The following is a 23,143-nucleotide window of genomic DNA, read 5'->3' on the forward strand; positions in this document are numbered from 1 at the left end:
CTCTAGCTCAATTAAATCTACATTTTTTTTAGTGAAACTATTCAATATATTAACTAGCATTTATTTAGTAAATATATACACAATCCCAAATGCCAAGGACAGAAAAATTAGTAATCCGAAGGTGCTGGACTTAATGTTTACAGGCCCCCATAAATTACTTGTGCCTAAAGCTGGATTATAATGAATTTATACATGTGTGGTAAATTAAAGGGCATCCCTTAGATTCTTCAAAATCAAAGCCTTGAAATTTTATTGAACTTTAAAAGTTTGAAGCAGATTACTGGGGTTCCACCCCTAGAGATTTGATTCTGGATTTAGTGTTCTGCAGCCCATATATTTAATCACTTGTTCAGATTACTTATTTCATCTCCCTAATAAATGTGAAGGAAAATGCTTGAAGGAGGGATTCATTTCTTAGTCAGATGTGGTATTCCTACAATAGCCATAACAGAATTTTTAACACACAGGAGATGCTAAAATATGCATCAATGTGAGGAATTAAATCCAGGTAGCATAATAACGGTTAACTAATGAACCTGGTCTAATGTTTGGTACATGATCCATAAAGGGAAAAGTACTAACAACTAAGATCAGCTCAGAATGAAAAGTGTTCCTATATTGTTGAGTATCAGTTGTTTTCTAAGAGGGAGTGAAGGAGTAGAAGCCTCCTTTCTTTTGATATAGGTCCATTTTTCCCCTCCTATATATGAACTTTATACTTCTTATATGTTAAATAGACAAAGATATTGATAACAAAGCTTGCTTAATTGAGGCAGATTTTTGACTCTGCCTAATGATGTTAAAACTTGCTTAATTATTGTTCTCAGTAGTTCCCCAATACTTAAGAAAAGTGTGATTCTTTAACTGAGATTACTGGTAGATATGTACTTACGTTTTCCTGAAATGGTAAAACAAACACTTGATGATGATGGATCATGAAAGTAAACTTTTAAAAAAATCTGATGAGCTTAATCTCCTTTATAAGTCATTCCATTTAGTGACATCTGTCTCTTGACAATGTAGTATACTTTAGTATAATTTAAAAATATCCGTAAGTTATGAGATTGAGTGACTCAGAGATTTGTTTAAAGAAATGTGGGCAACATTCTTGTGGTTGGAAAATACGGAGAAAAGGAAACCATTGTTTTTCCAGAGGTTTTTAAAACTTGTATTATGAAATGGATTATATCTATGAGTTTGACTCTGTTTTTAAAATAAAAATGAGAACAGACTAAATTATAATTCCATAAATGTTGTCTAAATAGGAGTTCCTTGAAGAGATTGTATTAATTTTAACTTCTAATTATATATTATGATCTTAGTAAAACATTGTTGACTAATTGAAAATAAATATAAAAATCTCATATACAGCAAAAATATGCTCTAGATAAATCCCATTTTAGATATACTTGCATAGATGAGAGTCAGAATATGAAAATTTCCATAAGAAAAATATAAGAAAGAAGAAAATCATAGACAAGGCAAAAGATCTTTTTCCAATGTAGATTTTATTTCCTAAAATTGTGCTGTTGATTGATCAGGTTTCAAGTGGTGGCAGTAAAACACTTCAGGAAACATGAGACACATGATATGGTCTTAGAGTCTTGAAAAAAGGACAGAGCAAGACTGGGTGACTTTAGGTTGTCTTACTTGGTTAATACATCTGAAGCAGGAGTAGAATAGGTAGAAATGTACTAAAAGTATTTTTGATGTTGTTAGATACATATTTTTTGTGTTTCCTCTGTTCTCAGAAATCTAATTTTTTTCTCATGTGATAGTTGAAATCTTTAACTTATAAATTCTCTGTGTATATGCATTCCTAATGTTACTATAGTACTTTACTTCATATTTTGAATCACCAGTATACTTATTTATTTATTTATTTTAAGATTTATTTTATTTATATAAGAACCAGGGTACAGGCCAGATGGAGGGTGAGAGGATTCACCAGAGACAGAACGGGGAGCAGAACAGGCAGACACACTGAAAATTTATGTAAATAGTATAAGAAGGAAAAGGCATAAGAATTAAAAGGCTCAAACAGTTCCTTTTTTATTCCTCTACTTACCTGGTCTCTTTCAGCAGAAGCACCTAATTTTTTTTCTCTGATGTGTGCCTTTGTATTTCTAAATAATAGTTCACTGACTTTCTGTTTTCCCAGGTCAGAATTTTATGTTAAGTACAGCTCTCTACTTCTTTTAATAATATGTAACACTAGTATTGTTATCCTTTAACAATAAAATTATAAAATCCTATTCAGTCTTTTATTCTTAAGGGAATATAAATGTTCAGTGCTGAGCCAAAGTTTAGGGAAATTTGTTGCTCAGAATTTTGTAGGAGAGTCCACAGTGTCTCACAGAGAGTTCTTCTAGGAACTCTGGACCCTGAAGGAGTGTGTGAGCCAGCACATCCCAGATACAGGGATTCACTCAGTGTGCATGCCATTGAATCTAAGTCTCTTCTCATTAGATTCCAGAACTCTTCATGTGTTGTGTTTAGTATTTGCATGCTTAATATTCAGCCCGTGTTATCAATAGTCCACAGAGAATATATTCAGACATTGCAATAGAGGGTGAATAGATTATTAAGTGAATAGATTATTATTAAGAATATATTCATACATTGCAATAGAGGGTGAATAGATTATTAATCTATTATTAATAGATTAATAGAGGGTGAATAAATTATTAATAGATTATGAAGGGAAATGTGAAAATATTTTCTGAAAATAAGTTTTATTAATCTTTATTCATATATTTATTTATATTGTTCCTTTGGTTATCGATACAGATAATATGTCTTTTCAATTGCTTTGTCATCAAAGTCCTTGCTGGGAAAGAGACATTCGTCTTCCCTTTTGTCACTAGACTTTTCGTCTTTCTGCTGTCTTTATATACTTTTTGTGTTATTTTTAAATATTAGTTAATTACTCTTCTTTGTGTGTCTTCTCCTGAGTGCATCCATATTCCCTTTTAGAGATTATCTTTCATCAAGAGATTATAAAATCATTTGAGTTTAAGTGATTTTCTAATTAATGCTGTTTTCTATGTTATTCTGCTTTTCAAGCATTGTTTTCCTTTAAGAAAATGTTTAATGATTTTGTTTGTAAAACAGTTACATGCATATTGAAGAACGTTCCAAAGATACAGAAAATATGAAGCTTGTGCCACCGAAAGAAAACATACTTTGTTATATTTTCTCCTAGTCTTTTTTCCCTGTTTATATGTGTATCTAAGTATTTGTGTATGTATGCATATACACACACATCATATATTCTCTCTCTTTTTTTTAAGATTTATTTATTTATTTATATAAGCACCTGGTACAGTCAGAAGTGCGGGAGGGTGAGAGAATTCACCAGAGCCAGAGTGGGGAGCAGAGCAGGCAGAAGGAACAAAAGTACACTGCTGAGGGGAGCAGCGGGCTGCAGGAGAGGTCTGCGTGCCATGTGGGCCCTTCCTCCGGTGGCCGGGGAGCAGCCGGGGATCGAACTGGCGCTGCAGAGACTGCAGGCAGCTTCGCAACCCAGCGCTCAACTGCTGCGCCACCGGGGAGGCCCAATCATTTATTCTCTTTTTTAAAATTTATTTTATTTGTTTATGCATAAAAGAGCTGGGGTGTAGGCCAGAGGTATGGGGGGGGTGAGAGGATTTACCAGAGACAGAGTAGGGAGCAGAACAGGCAGATCTATTGAAATACACAGCTGAGGGAAGCAGTGCACAAGACAGGAGAGGTCTGCTATGCCTTCTCAGTTAGCTCCCTGGCCTGGGATTTAACTCATGCAGCAGTGGCTGGTGATAGATAGCTTGATAACTCTGAGACTTAACCCCAGAGCCACCGGGGAGGTCCAACACTTGTCGTATATTCTTTCTACATATACCTCAGGAATACAGAAGTGAATAAAGTGGACTTGATTCCTTCTGTCATAAAACTGGTATACTACCTAATAGGGCAGATAGTTAACATGTAATAATATAATTATTTAATTATAATTTTTGACAAATGCCTATGCTAGATGAGCGCAAACTGTTAAGGAAGGAAGCAGCATTATCAAATTTGTGATTAGGTTTCTGTCTTTAAAAAAAATCATAATATAAAATGCTTCTGTAGTATGTTACATATGTGTGTAAGTTTATCAAATGTTATTTCTCCTTTGGAGAGACAGAATTTGTGGCCTTTCAGAATTATATTCTATTGTGAGGAATTGTTCTGATTTTAACTTTATCTTTAGTTTACAGACTTTTTCATTTAAGTCTTTTATTTCAACCACTACAGAAGTGTCAGAGTAGAGATACAGACTGCTTATAATGAATTTGTCCTTGAAAGCACCATATGTTGTTTATAATATTAAACATATTCATGTTACAAAACCATGGATACACTACACAAATCCTAGGTTATTTTATTTATCCACTACAAGTCACAAGTATAGTGCAAGGTAATTTCCATATAGTGTATCATTTAATCCTCAGAATAACCCTGTGGGATAGTTGGTAACCTCTTTAATAGATAAGGAAGCTAACTCAGAGAAGTTAATTAACTTGGAGTAACTTACTGTTACAAAGGTAGCATTGAGATGTAAGTCTTGTTTAACTCCAAATAAAATTCATGCTTGTATTTTCTTGATAAATACTATCTTCTAGTAAATGTGAGGCTCGTAAGTGGGAATTGTGAAACACATTTCTGAAATGAGAAAACTTAAAGCACAGAAAACACTAAGTGTGTGTAATAGAAATGCCATTGAAATATTATCAACGTGTTCTTTCTGAATGTCAGCTTTCCTGTCCTTATATAAGATTCTTCTATGTCAAACTCTGTTCTAAAGTATCCCACAGTAATGGTATCAAAAGGCCAGTGGATTATAATCTGAATTTTGTACCTGTATCTGTGCTAAAACCAGAGAAACTGTGCTTTTCTTTGTTTTTTTTTTTATATTGTACTTTGAAATAAATTTATTAATCAAGGATTATAGTAGTAACTTAGTTTGAGAAGAGAAATTTGAACTTTAGGATTTGATTTGCTGTTTTACTTTTAGGTGCAATAATAATGTAGTTCTCTTTTTTGGTAAAATGAACAATTAGTAAAAAAATTGAAGAATTAAGTAAGAATTAATGTAAGTGTTCCTTGGTATTGATGAATGTTTCTAATAAAACCATGTGTTGAGTTCCCTCTGCAAGTAGGTACGATTTTTTTCTATGTCTGAAACTTTTCAGCTGTAGTGGTTTTGTTTGAGTCTATGTATGAAGATAGTCATGTTAGGATTTTTTGTAAACTAAAGAAAATAAATTTGTATTATAGAATGAGGAATTTTGATTATTTTAGTAGGAAATTGTGGTAGTTTGACATAGACCAAGTTGTCTTTCAGAAGATCTGAAAAAAAATGAGAAAATACTATATTATGATTTTAAGGCTGATAGTGGGTAATGTCAGCTTAGATTATCTGTTAAGAAATATGTGAGTCTTTTATTTCTCAGGGATTATTTGTGAGAATTATGTCAGATTTCTGAAACTGGCCTACTTTTGTTAGTATCTGATTTTATCAAAGATAAACGATTGCATATACCTAGGTTGCAATAAATATTTTTGGTGACCTTGAAATGGAAAGTTGTAATTATCTGACCAGATCTTCTATCTTGTGCAATTTTTTTGTAAGACTGTCCTGCCTCTACAAATGTTCCCTCTAAATAAATTGTATAGCAGTAATTATCAATATTCCAGCACACTTGTCTGTTAGTCTCTTTCTTCAGAATTCACATGAAATGCATAATTCAACAAGAATAGCAGTGAGTCATGCTACACCTTGTTTTCATAGGGACACCAAAGCATAAGCACATGCCAGTGTTTGCTTTGGGGTAAGATTTCCTAGAAAATAGGAGATCATTGAGATTGTAAGTTGCAATTTTATGTGACAGACAACTGAAAACAAGGCCATGTTTTAAAGCACCAAAAACCCTTAGATGTTGTAAAAGTCAAAATGGGAACAAAAATTATAATGAAAGTTTAATTTCCTTCAGTATGGATCCCTACATTAATTGACATATGCAGCTCACTCGTAGCCTTGGGTGTAGCTCATGACTTTCAATTCACTTCAGTGAGCATTTGTGTGACTACTGTTAACTCGCCTCATTTTTATTATTTGACAAGATTCCATATCCTTCTGATTTTGTGTTCAATCCCCAGCCAGCAAGTTAACCCACATGCCACAGCAGACCTCTCCTGTCTTGCCCACTGCTCCCGTCAGCAGTGTATTTCAGTAGATCTACCCGTTCTACTCCCTGCTCTGTCTCTACTAAATCCTCTCACCCTCCCCCCCCAACTTCTGGGGTGCATACACTCCAGCTCTTGTATGCATAAATAAATAAAATAAATCTTTAAAAAAAAGAACAGCTTTGTCCCTTCCCCAGTTTTTCTGGTTTATAAAGTAGACTAGAACAGAATATATTTTATTGGACTGCACATGAAAATATGTATTTTGTGGTTTCATATTTGTATTAGGTAGGTCATGGTCCAAACTATATTCCTGACCATTGTGATAAAATGTTTAATAGCAGTGTTCTAGCTCGGTACGTACCTTGTGGTTCCTGGACACTGGGGGCAGTCTGACCTGTGTTCATGGTCTGTGTCATGATACATACTCAAATTGAGAACAATTTGACATTGTCATAATTTTCAGACCTTACCAGTGGATTTGTCCCATTTCACAGGGGCAGATCAGTTTGTGTGTTGTTGAACTTGCATGGTAAATCATAGATTTTGAGTTGTCTACCTTTAAGACCACTATTGAAGGCAATTTTCTATAACAATGTTTTTGATGGGAAAATTCAAATTAATTTTCTCAGGATAATAACCTTGGCTTTTTGTATAACAGCTGTCATAGTGCTTTTCTTAGCAGATTTTCTTCCTGTAGTGACAGAGGTTTTACATGTAGACAGTATATATATATTTTTATTTTTAATGTTTTATATGGTTTCTGTTAAAAATACTCATACTGGGCCTCCTCTGGTGGTGCAGTGGTTGGGTGCTGGGCTCCGGGGCTGCCCGCAACCTCTGCAGCACCGGTTCGATCCCCAGCCGCCAGCGAGGGTCCCACATGGTACACAGACCTCCTGCCACGCCCACTGGTCCCCTCAGCAGTGTACTTCGTCGGTCTGCCTGTTCTGCTCCCCGCTCTGGCTCTGGTGACTCCTCTCACCCTCCTGTGCTTCTGACTGTACCCAGTGCTTATATAAATAAATAAATAAATAAATAAATCTTTAAAAAAAATACTCATACTTTGTTAACATTGGGAAGATTTAGAATTCTAATGTGGCTTAAATTTTACAACAAAATCTATTAAATTATCAATCAAAAATGTAAGTAATACTGTCATTTTATAAAAATAAATGTGAAATTAAAGGGTCATCTTAGAGTTACTCAAAAAGATAGCTTTGTCTATGTATGGCTAAAATAGCTATATTAGTTCATTAATTTTTAAATTCCTTGACTCTTGAGTAACTCCCTCCAGATTTTATAAAGAATATAAACCTATCCCAAATTATTTAAGTGTTGAATCAATGGAAAAAAACTAAGTTGAGACTATAAAGAATGAAAAGTTTTCATTTCATGTGCTGTCCACAAGACATCTGACTGTTTCCTAATAAGGCTGTGCTAAATTCTGGAATGCTTGTCTCCTTGAATTTTATTGAAATAACTCAAAATACCCAGTTTATTAAAAAAAACAACTTTTCAATTTAATGTGTTTAGCCTAGACAAGAACAGAAAAAAAGAATGTATTTGGAAAAATTTAGTGGCAAGTTGTGTCTCCAGTATTAACATAGGACATAGAGAATAAAAATGTGAACCGCAGACAGCATATTACACTTTGAAAGAATAGAGAAAAAGTTAGACATTTTGCCACTTTTCTATTTTATCTTGATATATTTAAGATTTTTTGGCAAGTTATAGTCCATTTTTCTTCCCCTTCTGTTAGTAAGTAGGCTTATACAGTTCAAACATCTATACAGGCTAATTTATTGCTGAAAATGTGAGTAATGTTATATTTATATATGTGTACTTGGATTTAACTTTAATTAGATTTAGAGTCTCACAAAATGAAGTACTGTGTTTAGAAATCCTTTTTTTTTTTTTTAAATCTCAGCGTGAAAGACTAGATCCCCATAGTGTGCTAAAGTACCTTATCTGTTCTGGCCTTCATGATCTCTGATTCCATCTCTCACTGCTCTCCCAGCTTTTACTCCCACTCTAGACCCACTAACACAGACTTTGCTCTTGCTATATGATTCTGCCTTTAATTCTCTACATTATCGGTCTGCTCAGATTTCATACTATTATAGAGGTCTGCTTAATTACTTTATATAAAATAATGTATCCCTGTCCATCTTGCTTATACACTTATTCCTATGTCACATACTTTGCTTTGTTTTCAGTTTTTCTTTCCCAAGTAGAACATAAATATCTTCAAAGTAGGGATTTTTGTCTTTTTAATTTATTACTAGTGTCCCACCTCCTACAACAGAACCTACTGTTAAGGATTCAATAAATATTCATGCAATTAACAAATCAGTGTAATAAATTAGGAAAAAGATATAGTACAGGTGTTCCCCTTGAACTTCATGTAACATTGCGTGTAACACCAGTTAGTTAGGAATGAGAAGGTGCTTGGTTGAAATAGCTTAAGGTAATGCAAGAGACCATATAATCATAACAAATGTGGTAGTTAAACTAGATTTTGACTCTAACATAAGGGTGTGTTTGTTTACGAAAGTACTGGCTGATACAAAAAGAACACTATCAAAAGTGTATTATTCAGTAACTAGGTATTTAAATATTTTAAATATTTACATGTGTCTCTCTGTATATATATTCAGTGACTAGATACATATGTATGTATAAGCAAAGCCAAATTGAAAAGGAACCTTCATGTTTATTTCTGTTATCTTGCAAGCTTAATACATACCACTGTATCACAGGTGATTCATTCTGTGTATTGGTAGAATATCACTATCGATGTTGGTAATAGACCACAAAGCCAATGCCTTTATTTTTTCAGAATTGCAAGGAAGAGGAGATACAAACATGAGGTTCTTGACACATGCCTTCAAGGAGCACTTGTGTTGTGCTGTCATGGAATCAGCATGACCACTAACTTCAGAAGTTAGTTGCTATTTTGAAAGACACCTAGTTTAACACCATAGATGATACTCTTAGGTGACCTCCAGCTCCAGCTTGCGGGAAAATGACATTATTATAAAATTCCTATTTCTCTTTGGGAAAATACTCTAGAAAAACAAGGAAGAATGAATTATTTACTTTTCATGTTTCTAAAGCTTTCCTTGGGAAATTTTTGAAGAACTTACACACATATAGCTCAACATGATTGAGGGGCCTCCCTTGTGGTGCAGGGGTTAAGCTGTCTCTAGCCACAGCGCATTCATGAGTTTGATCACAGGTCAGGGAGCTGACCCACATGGCGCAGCAGACCTCTCCTGTCTTGCCCACTCACCCCTCAGCAGTGTATTTCAGTAGATCCTCCTGTTCTGCCCCCCACTCTGTCTCTGGTGAATCCTCTCACCACCCCTCTTCCCCTTAGCCTATACCCTAGCTCTTGTATGCATAAATAAATTTTAAAAAATCTTTAAAAAAATAGATAACATGATTGAAAAAAATGTTAATAGTTTTCATTTTTTGAAACCATTTCTCTTTGGAGCTCTTTACCAAAATTACTTTTTGTGACTTTTTCTTTGTTTGCTATTCCTAGAGGGTAGAGCATCAGAGCTGTGTTTAAAACATTTGGAGCACCGGGGTTCAAATCCTGGTTCTGCCATTTTCAAATTCTATGTTCAAATTTCTTAACCTGTGCTCACTGCTGCTCTTTTTACATTAGCAACATATGGAAACAACCTACGTGTCCAGTGTCAGGTGAGTGGTTTAGAAAGTTGTAGTATGGTGGACTATGAGGCAGGACTGTGGGTGCATTATCATGACTCCACCCAACCGGGGAAATCCTGTGCTTCTAAAACACATGTAAACCATTGGCACTTCAATTTAAAAAAAAAAAAAAAGAATAAAAAAAGTTGTATTATATTACAGAGTGGAATACTATTGATTTCCTAATGTGATGTATGAGTTGTACATCTAAATCATATACAGTGTTGTAAACCAGTGTTAATCTCAGTACAAAATAATACAATAAAAAGAGAGAAAAGGAAGGAAAAGAATAAAACAACATAGCATAAGAGCCAGAATTTTTTGTGATTTTTTTGTCTTTGCTAGGCAACATGGATATATTAGGAAGAGGATCATGTGAACATTGATATTAAACTTTTAGTAGTCCAAGTTATTTAACATTTCTAGTCTTAATTTCTGATACATAAGCAATAAATTATATAAAAGGACTTTAATTCAATGATGAGCCCTAGTAAGGACCCCAGTAAATTCATCTATAATGCTGACTCCAGTGCTCTCATTATTTGTACAATGGGGAAATTAAGAGGATATGTTACCCTGTTAAATTTAATCTATGCTCCCTTCTCTCCTATGCTCTCTTTTTCCTCCTTGGAAATAATGTGGATCAGAGGAGCTCTGTAGAAGTAATGTCCTTCTTCCCTTCCTTCTCTCCCATTTTAGCTTGATGTAGAACTGGGTGATATTTTTTTCATTAACCCCATCAGCAACTATGACCACCTAAAAAAGATCTTTTCAACAAAAGCCCTCACCCTTACTGAGGAAAGTACCATGTGATAACTTGCTCTGAATTTACCAGAGCCATACCTGGTATAAAATCAAACCTACACAAAGAAGTTTGCAAGTACTCATGGTCTAGAGCAGTGCCCCTGTTCTGTCACTTAACTTCTTTTCCTAAGTGTCTGTCAGCTTTGGGTTATGTCTTTTTGACTGGAGGAAAAATACACTTTATCAGTTTCTATAGTAAGAGAACATGCAAAAAGAGAAAAACTGAAATGTGTGTGTATGAACACGTGTATGTAGTGAGTATAGTCTGTAAGCTAAAAGATGTTGTAGCATGCTGATACCACTTTCATACTTTAATCTGTAAAAAATACAATCATATTTCAAAATTTTTAGGTAAAAATAAATACTGATTAGTTCCTTTCATATTCCCACACATTGAAATGTTTAAAGTTTGATTTTTTAGGAAAGCAGACTGAAAAAACAAAATATGGGGAAATTGTTTAAGGATATATGTCTGCACACTTCAGTGCTCACTCCCCCCCTCCCCCATGGAGTTGCTTTGTTATTGCAAATTGACAACTTTACAATTAAAGTGATTAATGATGTACCCTATTGTTTATGGGTCCTGAGGTCAGCAAGACCAAACTTGACTGTGCTGTGGGAAACTTAGATAGCGCTCATTTCACAGAAGATGAACTGAAATCTGCCTCCTTTCTGTATGATTGTTTATGAGTTAACTATGTTAGATATGGTAGGAGTCACCAAGACATAATGAGTAGTAATACAAATAAACTTTTATCAAAGTTTCTGTTGCTTAATTCCTCTTGTCATGCACTCCTGTTTCTGTTGCTTAATTCCTCTTGCTTATACATTAATTTGATCATTCTTTGGCCACTTTATAATCTTAAAAGCATGTTATTTTATAAAGTGGTATTAGAAAAATGCATTAGTTTAAATATAATTTAAATATAACACTATTCATTTTTTTTTTCATAAAATCCAGTTTCACTTGATTTCTTTGAATCAAATCTTTGAAGAGAACTATTGCTTATTTCAGGCATTAATTTTCCTGTACATATTTTAACCAAGGCATTCCAAATCTAGTTTCTACTGTAACTTAGAACTCTTTTCACTGTTTAATCAAAATTCTGAAACTGGTTGTAATGTATCAGAGGTTTTGTATCCGTCAACTTTCAATATAAATTATTGTAGAGGGCCTCCCCTGGTGGTTGAGCGTTGCACTGTGAAGCTGTCTGCAGCCTCTGCAGCACCTGTTCTATCCTGGCCGGCCGGCGAGGGTCCCACATTGCGAGGCAGACTTCTCCTATCTCGTCTACTGCTCCCCTCAGCAGTGTATTTCATCAGTCTGCCTGTTTTGTTCCCCTCTCTGTCTCTGGTGAATCCTCTCACCCTCCCGTGCATCTGGCCTGTACCCCGGTTCTTGTATAAAATAAATAAATCTTTAAAAAAATTAATAAATTATTGTAGCCATACTGATAACTTTTTTTCTTTGATTTCCACTAGTTGAGGATAGCACTGGCCAATGCATTGGTTTCACTATCTTGGCTCTGACTAAGTAAAGGGAGAACAGTAAGCAAAGTCTCACACCTATGGCACTAAACCATTGCCGGTGCTTCTGCTGGTATGAGAGGCCACCACACAATAGTGACTTCTGATGCTCACTATGTTGAAGGAGAGAGTGTACCATTATACATTTCTCAAATTTGAAGAGAAAAATGTAGGAGTAAGTTTTTATACTACTACCTCAGTTTAGAGACTGTTTACTTAAAAGTTCTTAAGGACTATTTACTTTTACGTATATATAGCATTTCTAAAGTGAAATAGCAGATCCCTGCTATATTACTTTTCTCTTTTAAAAAGATAACTGTAAAACTTTTAATTTTGAGAAATATTTTTCAAATTGTTTTCCTTATTCATATATTAGTATTTTCTCCCCAGGGTATATTAGAACTATGTATTTCAGTTTGGCAAGTGAAGTGGGATGTTCCTCCTTAAACATTGATTAAATTAAATCATAATCTTTGGTTTTTTAGTAAATGTAATGTTTAAGAAAGCACAAGTTCAATAAGAAATAATCTATAGCAGAAGACTTTGAGTGGTTTATAGATTTTGGTTTTTCTTTCCCTTAATTTTAGCCAGGTTTTTTTTTTTTTTTTTTTTTTATACAAGCACTGGGTAAAGTCAGAAGCGAGGGAGGGTGAGAAAATTCACCAGAGACAGAGCAGAGAGCAGAGCAGAGCAGGCAGATTGACAAAGTACACTGCTGAGGGGAGCAGCTGGCAGCAGGAGAGGTCTGCGCGGCATGTGGGACCCTCGCCCAGCGTCCTGGGTTGAACCGGCGCTGCAGAGGCTGCAGGAAGCTTTGCAGCCCAGCGCTCAACCGCTGCACCACCGGGGAGGCCCTTTAGCCAGTTTTAAGAGATGTAAGTAAACATTTCAGTCTTAATAGAGATTGTTTCCTTAAAATAGCATTTCCCAGAGGGTTTTCTTTTCCCCTTCCTAACTTTAGTGTTGAGAAATATTTTTTAAATAAATGAATATTCTAAATAACTGAGTATTCCATATTTCAAATGGGTGTGGACAATAATTCATAATTTTTTTTCTTTAGGCATTAATGGCTGTGAGAAGTCCTGTGGTTAAGATGTTTATGTAACTTTAACTTCATGTTTTCTGGGAGAGAGAGAGTGTGTGTGTGTGTGTGTGTGTGTGTGTGTGGTTTTCTATGAACGTGTTAAGAACTAGTCTCCTATATTATAAAACGTAGTAGATGTACAGTCTATAAAATATAAAAAACACACAAGAGTAAAAACAAATATCATTCATAGAGACCCTCCACTAAAATGTTGGTGTGTTTCCACCCACTTTTTCCCATGTACTGATCATGCTATATATGCTATTTTATATCTTCCACTTTCTATAAACATTATAAAGTAAGCATGTTAGCAATCAACTCAATTATTTCTAGAAACTATTTAATCATTGCATACTGTTATTCATAATGTTACAGTTACCCACATTCTCATTGTATATTTAATCAGTTGTTTCCAAATTGTTACTATTATAAATTATAGTGTATAAAATGAATCTTTTCAAATATAGTATTTTCCATATTTCATATTATTTCCTTATGATAGTTCCCTAAATGTTGATTTTTCTGGTCAAAGGGAATGAATTGTCTTCAAGATTTTTGAAAAGTAAATACCAAATAATTTTCCACAAGCACTGTACTAATATAGTCCTTCCAGGAATGTTATTAACATTAAAAAAAGAATTTACACACTTGCAAATAAATGTGATTCTTTTTATTTTGTTATTCTGTGATAACTCAATTGAGTTTTTAAATGTTAGTGTTAATTGCTATTCATTACTTTTGCAGGTTTCATTTGTCATGTACTGAATTTCCTGTACCGTTATAGTTTTAGTGTTATAAAAGTATGAAAAAATAAAAGCATGTAATTACACTTAAATACAAGATTGATGTTACATACTCATCTTTAAAATATGTTATAGATTTTTTATATATGCCATGTCAAAAATATTTTTTCAAATAATTTTATTGTAGACAAGTTAACTTACATTTACTCCAGAGAGCTAAATTTGCTTTTAATTCAATAATAATTTGCATGGCTTGTATTGTGAGTTCCTCTAAATATTCAGTAAAGGTCAGATGCATACCTGATGGGCATGTGATAGAATAACCCTAGGGAACCTTCTAGGTTTTTGTGTCTGTGACTTACTTGGTAGTTTTTTAAATATTTAAATCAATAGAAGTTGTTTTTGTTGTATCTAGTGTCAACTACTTACTTTATTTGCTTTTTAATTACAGGTCAGTCTTTTTTTCCCCCAACAAAATGATGTGGGTTATTATTATTTTTTTTTAAGTTTAGTAGTCTCAATCCTGGGATTATGAAAGCATGTTTTGTATGCATGCCTTTGTTCATAAAATTGTATTTGTGAGATTTTTTGAGAAAGCAAGGAAGGATAAACTCAAATTTCAGATTTAAATTTTTCTGTGAATTCAAAATTTCAAATAGTATTTCTGTAGACCTTTTAATTCTTAAAGCATGATAGGACTCATTTTTATCAGTGCTTTCTCAGAAAGAGATGAGACTTAAAAATGAATGAAAAATTAGCTCTTCTAGGGCTTTTTTGTTGCTGCTAGCATTTAAATGAGAATATCTAATTAAAGCTGGGGAATGGTTGTTCACATAGACATAGATGATATAATGCATTTTATTTTTAGTTTGGAAAGCAAATCACTTAAATCAACTTAAGATTATTTTTATAAATTCTTTTATGTTGCTAGAAGAGCTCCATACACCTTTAAAAGTCCAGATGAAAAACGATACCATCCACTTTATTATGTCAAACTTTCACTGTCTTGGGTGGTTTAATAAGAGATCCTTTGTGATTATTTCTTATTGTGAAATTTTAATGAAAGAGCCCACTGGTATGTACTTGAACTTGTTTCTTTTGCTGGTAGTAATAATCCTGTAAACTAAAAGAGAAATTGTCTGAGCATTCACATGGAAAGTTACGCAACTGCACAGTATTATTCTGTATTGCATCCATTGTAGCCTCTCATTAGTTTAGCCAATTATTCAGTAGGTCCTTGCTCTAGCTAACCAAATTAGTTATTGGAAAATTCAGTTTCTGCTAAAAACATTGATCAGAGTTCATTACTAGGTTATGCTCCTAGAGACCAAATATTCTAAGCTAGTGTCTTCTCTTGGTGATCTTTCTTTATAAGTAAAATGATCTCTGGTTTTGTAATTTAAAATTGTTATCACTTATTTACCTATGTAGTTTCATTTCTTGAATTCTGCATTCGAAGTCCTGTCCTCAGGCTTGTGTACTATCAATAGTAGAGAAGTTAAACTGCTTCTGCAGTTATAAAACATAATATATATGTTAGCAGTTAGCCGAATTATTGGATGCTTTCCCCTTCATTTAGTTGTTATCCTTGACTATAACCAGCCATATAGAACAAATGTTGGTTTTAGCGCCATCCTAGATAATTTTCTTACTCTGACTTTCTCATTTAAAAAGTGGGAATAATGGTAGTTGCTTCTTTGTTTATTTATCTTGATTACATGTGATAAATTGCTCCAAATCAATTACTGTTACTATTAGTTCATGCTAACCAAGGGGCAGTATTAATGCAACAAAAAAGTATACATTAAAATTAAGAAATAATTTGAATTTGAAAATAGTTTAAGTTCTGCACATTGATTTTTGTCCTCCTTTTCTTTTAAGTTTTTCTGCCCAATTCTTGACTGGATTGTTTATTTTGTTTTTGTTGAGCCATGTGAGTCTTTGTGATCAGTCCCTTATCAGTTCAATGGAGTGCAAAGATTTTTTCCCAATCAGTAGAGTGTCTCTCCTGACTGAAATTATAATTTAGTGGAAGACTATATTTATTAGTTTTAGCGTAACAGATACACTAAATTGTATAAGCCCTTAGAAATATAAATACAAAATAAACATTCTTTTAGTGACCCAATTCAATCAGAATTTATACAGTATCTTCACAGAAACTAATACTCTATAGACATGTTCATGAATGTTAGAAAACTCAGATACTGTTGGTGATAAAGATTGTTCAAATTAGATGTTTCAGGAACCATTAAAGGTCAGAAAATCATTTTTAGTGTACTTTGCCCTTTTATGTGGGGAATAGCTTTTAATTTAAAGATAAACATAAGTTTATCTTAAAGATAAATTAAACATAAGTTTAAATTAAACATAAGTTTAATTTAAAGATAAACATAAGTTCATTTGTGAACAGGATTGATATTTATCTTTCCTCATTTGAATGTGTCCAGAACTAAGGATATCAAGTATAGATATTGGATCTTCAGATATAAGTTACAAAACCAGTAGATTGTCAATGGTAAAAATCATGAATTATAAAACTATACATTTTGATGAATTAGTATATTAAAGTATAGAGTAATAAATAGTCTTTAAATAGGATGTTTGCAAGCTTGCAAATATTCATGATTTTTCCTCCATTTTCTTTTCTTTCTCTCCAGAGCATCAGCTATAACCAAGCCAGAGCTGGTTCCTGTTCAAAAGGTATGTTTCCTATCGAGCATATTTATGGTAATCATTTATAGTCTGTTCCTGAGCTACTGTCACTTCCATTGCAGTCCCATACTTACATTGAGTTTATGTTTCAATACAGTTTTCTGCACACAGTTCATTTTCTTTAAATACAGAAGGATGGTAATCAATATATACAGTTACCATCTTTATACTTTTAGTAGTAAAACCCCATTTCTGAAGCCATAAATTAATCATTTCTTATATCTAAATTTCTTATTCACATATTCTGAAGAGAATAAATAAGTAGTCAAAAATTGAATATCACAATAATAAGTTCCAAATAACATATTATGCCATGTTATTATTAATAAGTTTTAGTTAGATTTTCAGAGTAATCTTTAATTAGGTAATTGGCAAGTGCACATTTTCTTTCATACAGTTCCTCAAACTGTCCCAAACTATTATTCATATACAACTGGTTTATGCTTTTGGGGGTTTTCTCCCTAATTTTACTTGTGCCATTCCATTGAAATACTTACTTTATTGAGGTGGTGAGGTTTTAACCTATTTCTGCTCACCCCACCCCCATTCATTAGCTTTATTATTTCTATAAGGTTAATTTAGATTAAGTTTTCTTCTTAGTAATGAACATAATAGAGCCACTATTTTATGCTCTTTCAAAAAATTTTTTTTTCTTTTGGGATGGTGAGGGTAGTAGGCATTTATTCTTGAATGATAAAGAAGCCTCAATTATATTTTTTACATTAAACTTTTTTTGAAGAATGGATTTACAAACAAATTTTGCTAATTTTTTTGAGGAATTGAGTCTTCCTATTGTTATTTTTTATGACAATGAGGAAACAGCTAAGATTAATTTTTTCCTCATGCAGTTATTAAATATTCATTTTGGAAAAGGGGAGAATTTTATTTCATCTCTGAATCATATGTCAGAACATTCTAGAGTCAGCAACACATGAATTATAGTAAAAGTGTTAATTTTATTTGTTTATTTGTTTGATTCTTTGAGGTTTTTAAAAAACAGTTTTTAAATTTCTTGATTCAAGGTAGTCACACATTTCTGAGTTAGATGAAATTTATCTTATTCCTTGCTTCTTGTTAATTGAAAAATTAGTAATATGCTATTACTTTTGCATGAATCAAATGATTGTACTTTAGAGAGTAATTAAATATGTTTGAAAGATGGAGTTATAATTGAGACTAGATTTTTTTAAATGAATGTTTCAGTCACAATGTTTTGTTTATTGTGGGGCATTTTAAATTTTTTCCTTTGGAATATGTCAAATTGACATTCATGACGGTCTTTAGGCTTTTTTGATAGTTTTCCTGCTCAATGTTCTAAATATTCTGAAATTTTAATATAAATTTTAATACGAATATATACGTATATGTATACTTATATATATGCATCTGTGTCGTGCATGTTGGGACCAGTTAGTTTGCATGTTAAACTATATCAACTCACTGTTTTTTCTTGGAAACATAAGTTTGGACTGCTAACAGGATGTTTGTCTTTTTAAAAAACAGCTGTGTACTCTTTCTGCTGAATCTATTTTGCATGCATTTGGTCTGTTTTTGTGTATGTTTATTTTTATTTTACATAGGGAGAACCTAAAGAAGTAGTTAAACCTGTGCCCATTCCATCTCCTGCTGTGTCCAAAGTCACTTCCACTACCAACATGGCCTACAATAAGACACCACGGCCCTTTGGTTCTGTGTCTTCACTAAAAGCCACATCCATCCCATCACCATCGTCTGCCTTCACCCCAGCCCATGAGATCACTTCATCACATGCTTCCCCTCCACCCGTGGCTGCTGTCACTCCTCCCCAATTCACTGCATCTGGACTGCATGCTAATACCAATCTTAGTGCTGAGCAGCATTCATCTGCACTGAGCTCTGGTAAAACTGCAGTTAATGTCCCACGGCAGCCCACAGTCACCAGCGTGTGTTCCGAGACTGCTCAGGAGGTAGCAGAGGGACAGAGAAGAGGATCCCAGGGTGACAGTAAACAGCAAAATGGGTAGGTGGACAAGGGTGCTTTCTGTGCATATCAAAACTCTTCTTTCAGCAATTTTTAGAAAACTACATCCCATCAGAATCTTCTGTTGTTTGAAGGGAGATAAAGTTTTATTTGCTTCATTAACATGTAACTTTATATTATATACCTAAAGCACTTTCTGCAAGAAAATTATAGGTTAATCAAAACCTAATTATGCATTTTGACTGGTCATGAATCATGTAACTTACTGAATTCTTTCTCCAAGTTCTAGCAAAACATTGAGCAGCTGGCACTTGTAATGCAAGGCAAGTCTTGAATCTTCCTCAAATTTTTAATCCTTTTATTGGCTACCAAAATCTGAAACAGAGTGGCTATCACAGGGAGATACAAAAGCTGTTCAGTGAAGAGTTTGTAAGAGACTTCTTTTCCCTAAAGCAGCCCTTTTTATTTTTAATTGTTTGATTGCAGCAGTCTTTGATAACTTTTATTTTAGAGCAGTTTTAGGTTAGGGAGTAGTTTTAAGACAAAATAAATTCAGTTTTGATTCATGTTTATTTCCTAGTGCATTAGCATAAATCAGAGCTAACATTCTTTCAGATACATTTAAACTGAAATTTAATCTTTAAGAACAAATCTGTAGTGACAGAACAGCAACATCAATGATATTTAAAAAACATTAGAAGCAAATTAGAGATATTTTCATTGTAAAGATTTTTCTAAAGTGGATAAGTTCAAAGCGGTAGACACAAAGTATGCAGTGTTATTAGTCTTTGAGAATGTATTCCTTACAGATTTTTCCTTTTGGGAGCTATATACTTTTTTTAAATGGTTGAATTATGTTTTCAGCAGCTTCCATTTATAGATGGTTCTTTTATTCCTTTTGGAATTCAGTACCATGCTTTAAGCCAGAGTCACTTTTGTGAAATCATTTTGATCGGATTTATTTGACAAAAATGTACTTTAAGAGGAGATGAAGAGAAATAACCTTCATGCGTGATTTTTACCAATGCCAGTTCCCAGGAAAATATAATTAAAACAATTATGTGGATGGCTACTTTTGTGAGATAATTCCTTCCGAATGTTAATTTGTGTAATGAAGGGGCTATGCTTTCTGTAGCACTGCTGTCATGGCAACGTTGGGCTTTGGAAAAGAAGGTGGCGGGTTTCCAGTCTGCTGCTGAGAGAAGGATCAGGAAACCTGGAACAACAGCTACTGAGCTGGACATAAATTTTGTGGTTATGGGTGGCTTTCTAATGTTTTCATGTGTATTTGAGGAAATCTTGTGTCCATCAGAGAGAGTTATTTCTTCTTTCATGTGAGGAAAAGAAATAACATGTAGTATTGGGGTGAGTTTGGTTTTTTTTTTTTTCAGTATTTCTATTTTAATACAATAGATTTGATTTCAAAGTATTCATAGTACATGTCCTGAAAAGGCAGATGTTACCTTTCAAATTCTAGCTCCACAGAATGCTAAGTTTACTTTTATTAAACTTGCTGAATTTCAGGTTCAATAGAAAAAAAAAGTCTATTGAAGGAGCTATTTAAACTAAAATCTCTTCTCCTTATTAACATTGCTTGAAATTTTATAGAAGTCTTAATGGAAAACTGGAGAAGTGAAAAGCAAATTGAGGTTATGGAAAAGCACGCTGTTGAAAATGTGAAAATACCAAGCTTGAATTTTGTGTTTTATAAGTTTGGCTTTGGCTTGTAAACTTGAAATGACTTAAAGCTTATTATTTTCAAATAAAATTCTAGGCAGTGGTGTAGTTATAGGGCCTTTATGCCTCCTTGATCGGTTGACAGTGATTTGTGAGCATGTTCCTGGAGTCCTGCACTGTGCAAGATTCAGGAGAAAAGGCATTATTACATATTTTGTATCATTAGCAAAATGATGCTTTGCATTTGCAAACTGTGTATGTTTTAAAAATCGTTTCATTTCACAAGTTGTTGAGATGTTAGGGTGGTGATAGCTTACTGTCTTTGAAAGCAAAGTGTGTATGAATGCCTTTTTAATGTCAAGTGTCAAATTTTCTCTGAAATAAATGGCAGACTCTTTACTAATTATGTCATTATTAAGGTTCCCCATATTTTTATGTTACACAAGATCTGTAACGAAACTCTTCCGAAATGAGTTTTTCATTTTTATTAATTACTTTTTATTTAAAAATATCCAGCAGTAATCAAAAATTTAAGAATTCAGAGGATGTAAATTTAAATATGTAAGTTTTCTTTTTTCCTCAAAACAGGACTACTAGTTTTTAAGTGATTTTTGTTTAATAGCTAATAGCCAGTTTGATAGCCACCCTACCTTTTATAGGATTACTAAATATTGGATACAAATAAACCTTATTAATTAAGCCTATCTAATAATGTGAAGTCTCTAATTACATTGATATTTTTAGAATATTTCTTAATAGTATTATGTAAGCATTCCTATTCCTTTTTATAAATAGTAATGAACAAGGCACTTTAAGAAATGGTAACCTTCCTTCTATATATACAAATTATCTTTTGGGCTTGCTGCATTTATTAACTATTTTCATTATTATACTTAGATCAAAATTCCAAACTGGAAGGGAATCTATTTTGTATCAGGTATTTTAAGTTTTATCTTTTCCCTTTCCTGTGCCCTTGCATTATAATGTGCCACTGCTTTCAAAAGGTAAGTCTTTCATGTGTCCCGTATTAATTTCAGTGTTGTTGGACTGTAGTCTCTTCTAACAGTTCCTTTGTGGTATTTTGAAGACCCTCGCTTAGAAGATACAAACTGTATTGATATGGTAGTAATACATTAAAATATTTTTATTTTTGCAGAAAAAACAAGTGACAAAGTTAGTATCCACATTACTGGAGATGAAATATGGTGATTTATATATGAAAAAACAGCATGAATGCCCGATCTTTGCAAAATAGTTTAATTTTGCAAAATTGCTATAATTCAGAATAACCACATTTAGTGTTTTCAATAAGTTTGATTTGCACTGCTGTGTTGTGGTGAATTGCTCTGTTATGGTAATAAATAGTAGTATTTAACATTTGTCATAAATATATGTGAGGTTTGCTGTGTCATGGTTTAAAATAGGTAATGCTTGGAGAAATATAATTTGTCAGTCAAGTCTATTAGAAAACAAAGCTAAAGATAGAACAGAAAGCATAGTTTGTGTACCACTAGTAAATAACATGTAAAATTGAGTTGATTTTCAAATTTATATCAAAAACCAGTGTCTAAGGACTGTTTTGATTTTTTTTCAATGTGGTTGGAAGGTATAAATCTCTGTATGTTCAGTCCTATGCCCCTGGTTGATAGACAGTGTATACACCTTTGAAATAAGTTAAAGAAAGTAATTACCAACTTATTAAATGTCTCAGGTAGTTGGCATAGATACTGGGAATCACTTTTGTGTCCTTTGTATCAACAGTACTGGCTGGTGATTACCTACTTTAAAATAGATAAAAATGACCTTAGGTTACAACTTTATAATTTTCCTTATATCACAACTACACTGTAGAATTGGAAATATAGAAATCACTGATTTGAAAATACCCAAGAGAATTATCTATTGAATTATTAGAGAAACTATATTCCAGTGTAACTGATCTCCTTATTGAATAGTTTCATCTTACATATGCACAGGAATATTGTACAGCAGTATACTGGTGAAATATCTTCAAACCCTGTTCACTGTCTGTTTAAAATTAAATTATTATACACAAATACTTTGACTAGTTATGATTCCAGCATAACAAACACTAACTTAATAAGGGACAAAAGGTGGACTTGGAAAAATAAATTTGTGTTTAAACCACTGAATTCAAGATTCAGATTTATTTGTTACTGTACATTGTGCTAGTTGTTTTGAAATGCATTATATGATTTAATTTTCATTGAGACTTTGAATGCTAAGAAGTAATTTTCTCAAGCCAAGCAATCTGTCTGTAGTAGAACTAGGAGTTGAATGTAGTCTTTTGAAGCCAAAAATTTGTTGTGCCTTCATTTATATCACCTACTTTTGTGACCTGGGCTTATTTTTGTTACTTTGACTTTGTATTTTTTTTCAATAATTATAGATTTGAGGATATATTGAGTGAACTGAGGCAATACTAGTGAATAATGAGCATGCACTATAATTGAATTTGATTATACTTTATTTTGAGCTGTTTAGATTTCTAGCCTAAAAGCCAGTATTTATATAGTTTTTATATGTCCTTAGAAGAAATCAAAAAGAAATTTCACTGATGAGAAAATTTAGACTTTTGTGGATTGCAACTTCTCTAAACTATGGAGGAAGTAAGTCCATAACCAGAAAAGAAGCCAATTCACCAGACTGTCATTTGAAACAAATGGCACTTTAGTGTCTAATCAT

The 23,143-nt window shown here is 33.1% G+C and overlaps 1 protein-coding gene across 7 annotated transcripts in view; it reads left to right on the forward strand.

Annotated features, from left to right (window-relative positions):
- The window catches only part of PDLIM5 (PDZ and LIM domain 5), a 237,195-nt gene that overhangs the window by 125,373 nt on the left and 88,679 nt on the right, over nt 1–23,143 (forward strand). For 4 of the 7 annotated variants that reach the window (XM_037530166.2, XM_037530165.2, XM_037530162.2 and 1 more), the window contains exons 4-5: nt 16,746–16,788; nt 18,708–18,799. In XM_037530166.2, coding sequence (XP_037386063.1) covers nt 16,746–16,788; nt 18,708–18,799 — 135 coding nt within the window. Of the gene's footprint in view, nt 1–16,745; nt 16,789–18,380; nt 18,800–23,143 lie in introns of all 7 variants that reach the window. The other 3 variants (XM_037530164.2, XM_037530160.2, XM_037530161.2) reach the window with 1 other exon arrangement.

Source organism: Talpa occidentalis, unplaced genomic scaffold (genome assembly GCF_014898055.3).
Source record: "Talpa occidentalis isolate TD23 unplaced genomic scaffold, MPIMG_talOcc4v2.1 talOcc4.6, whole genome shotgun sequence".
NCBI classification, from domain to species: Eukaryota; Metazoa; Chordata; class Mammalia; order Eulipotyphla; family Talpidae; genus Talpa; species Talpa occidentalis.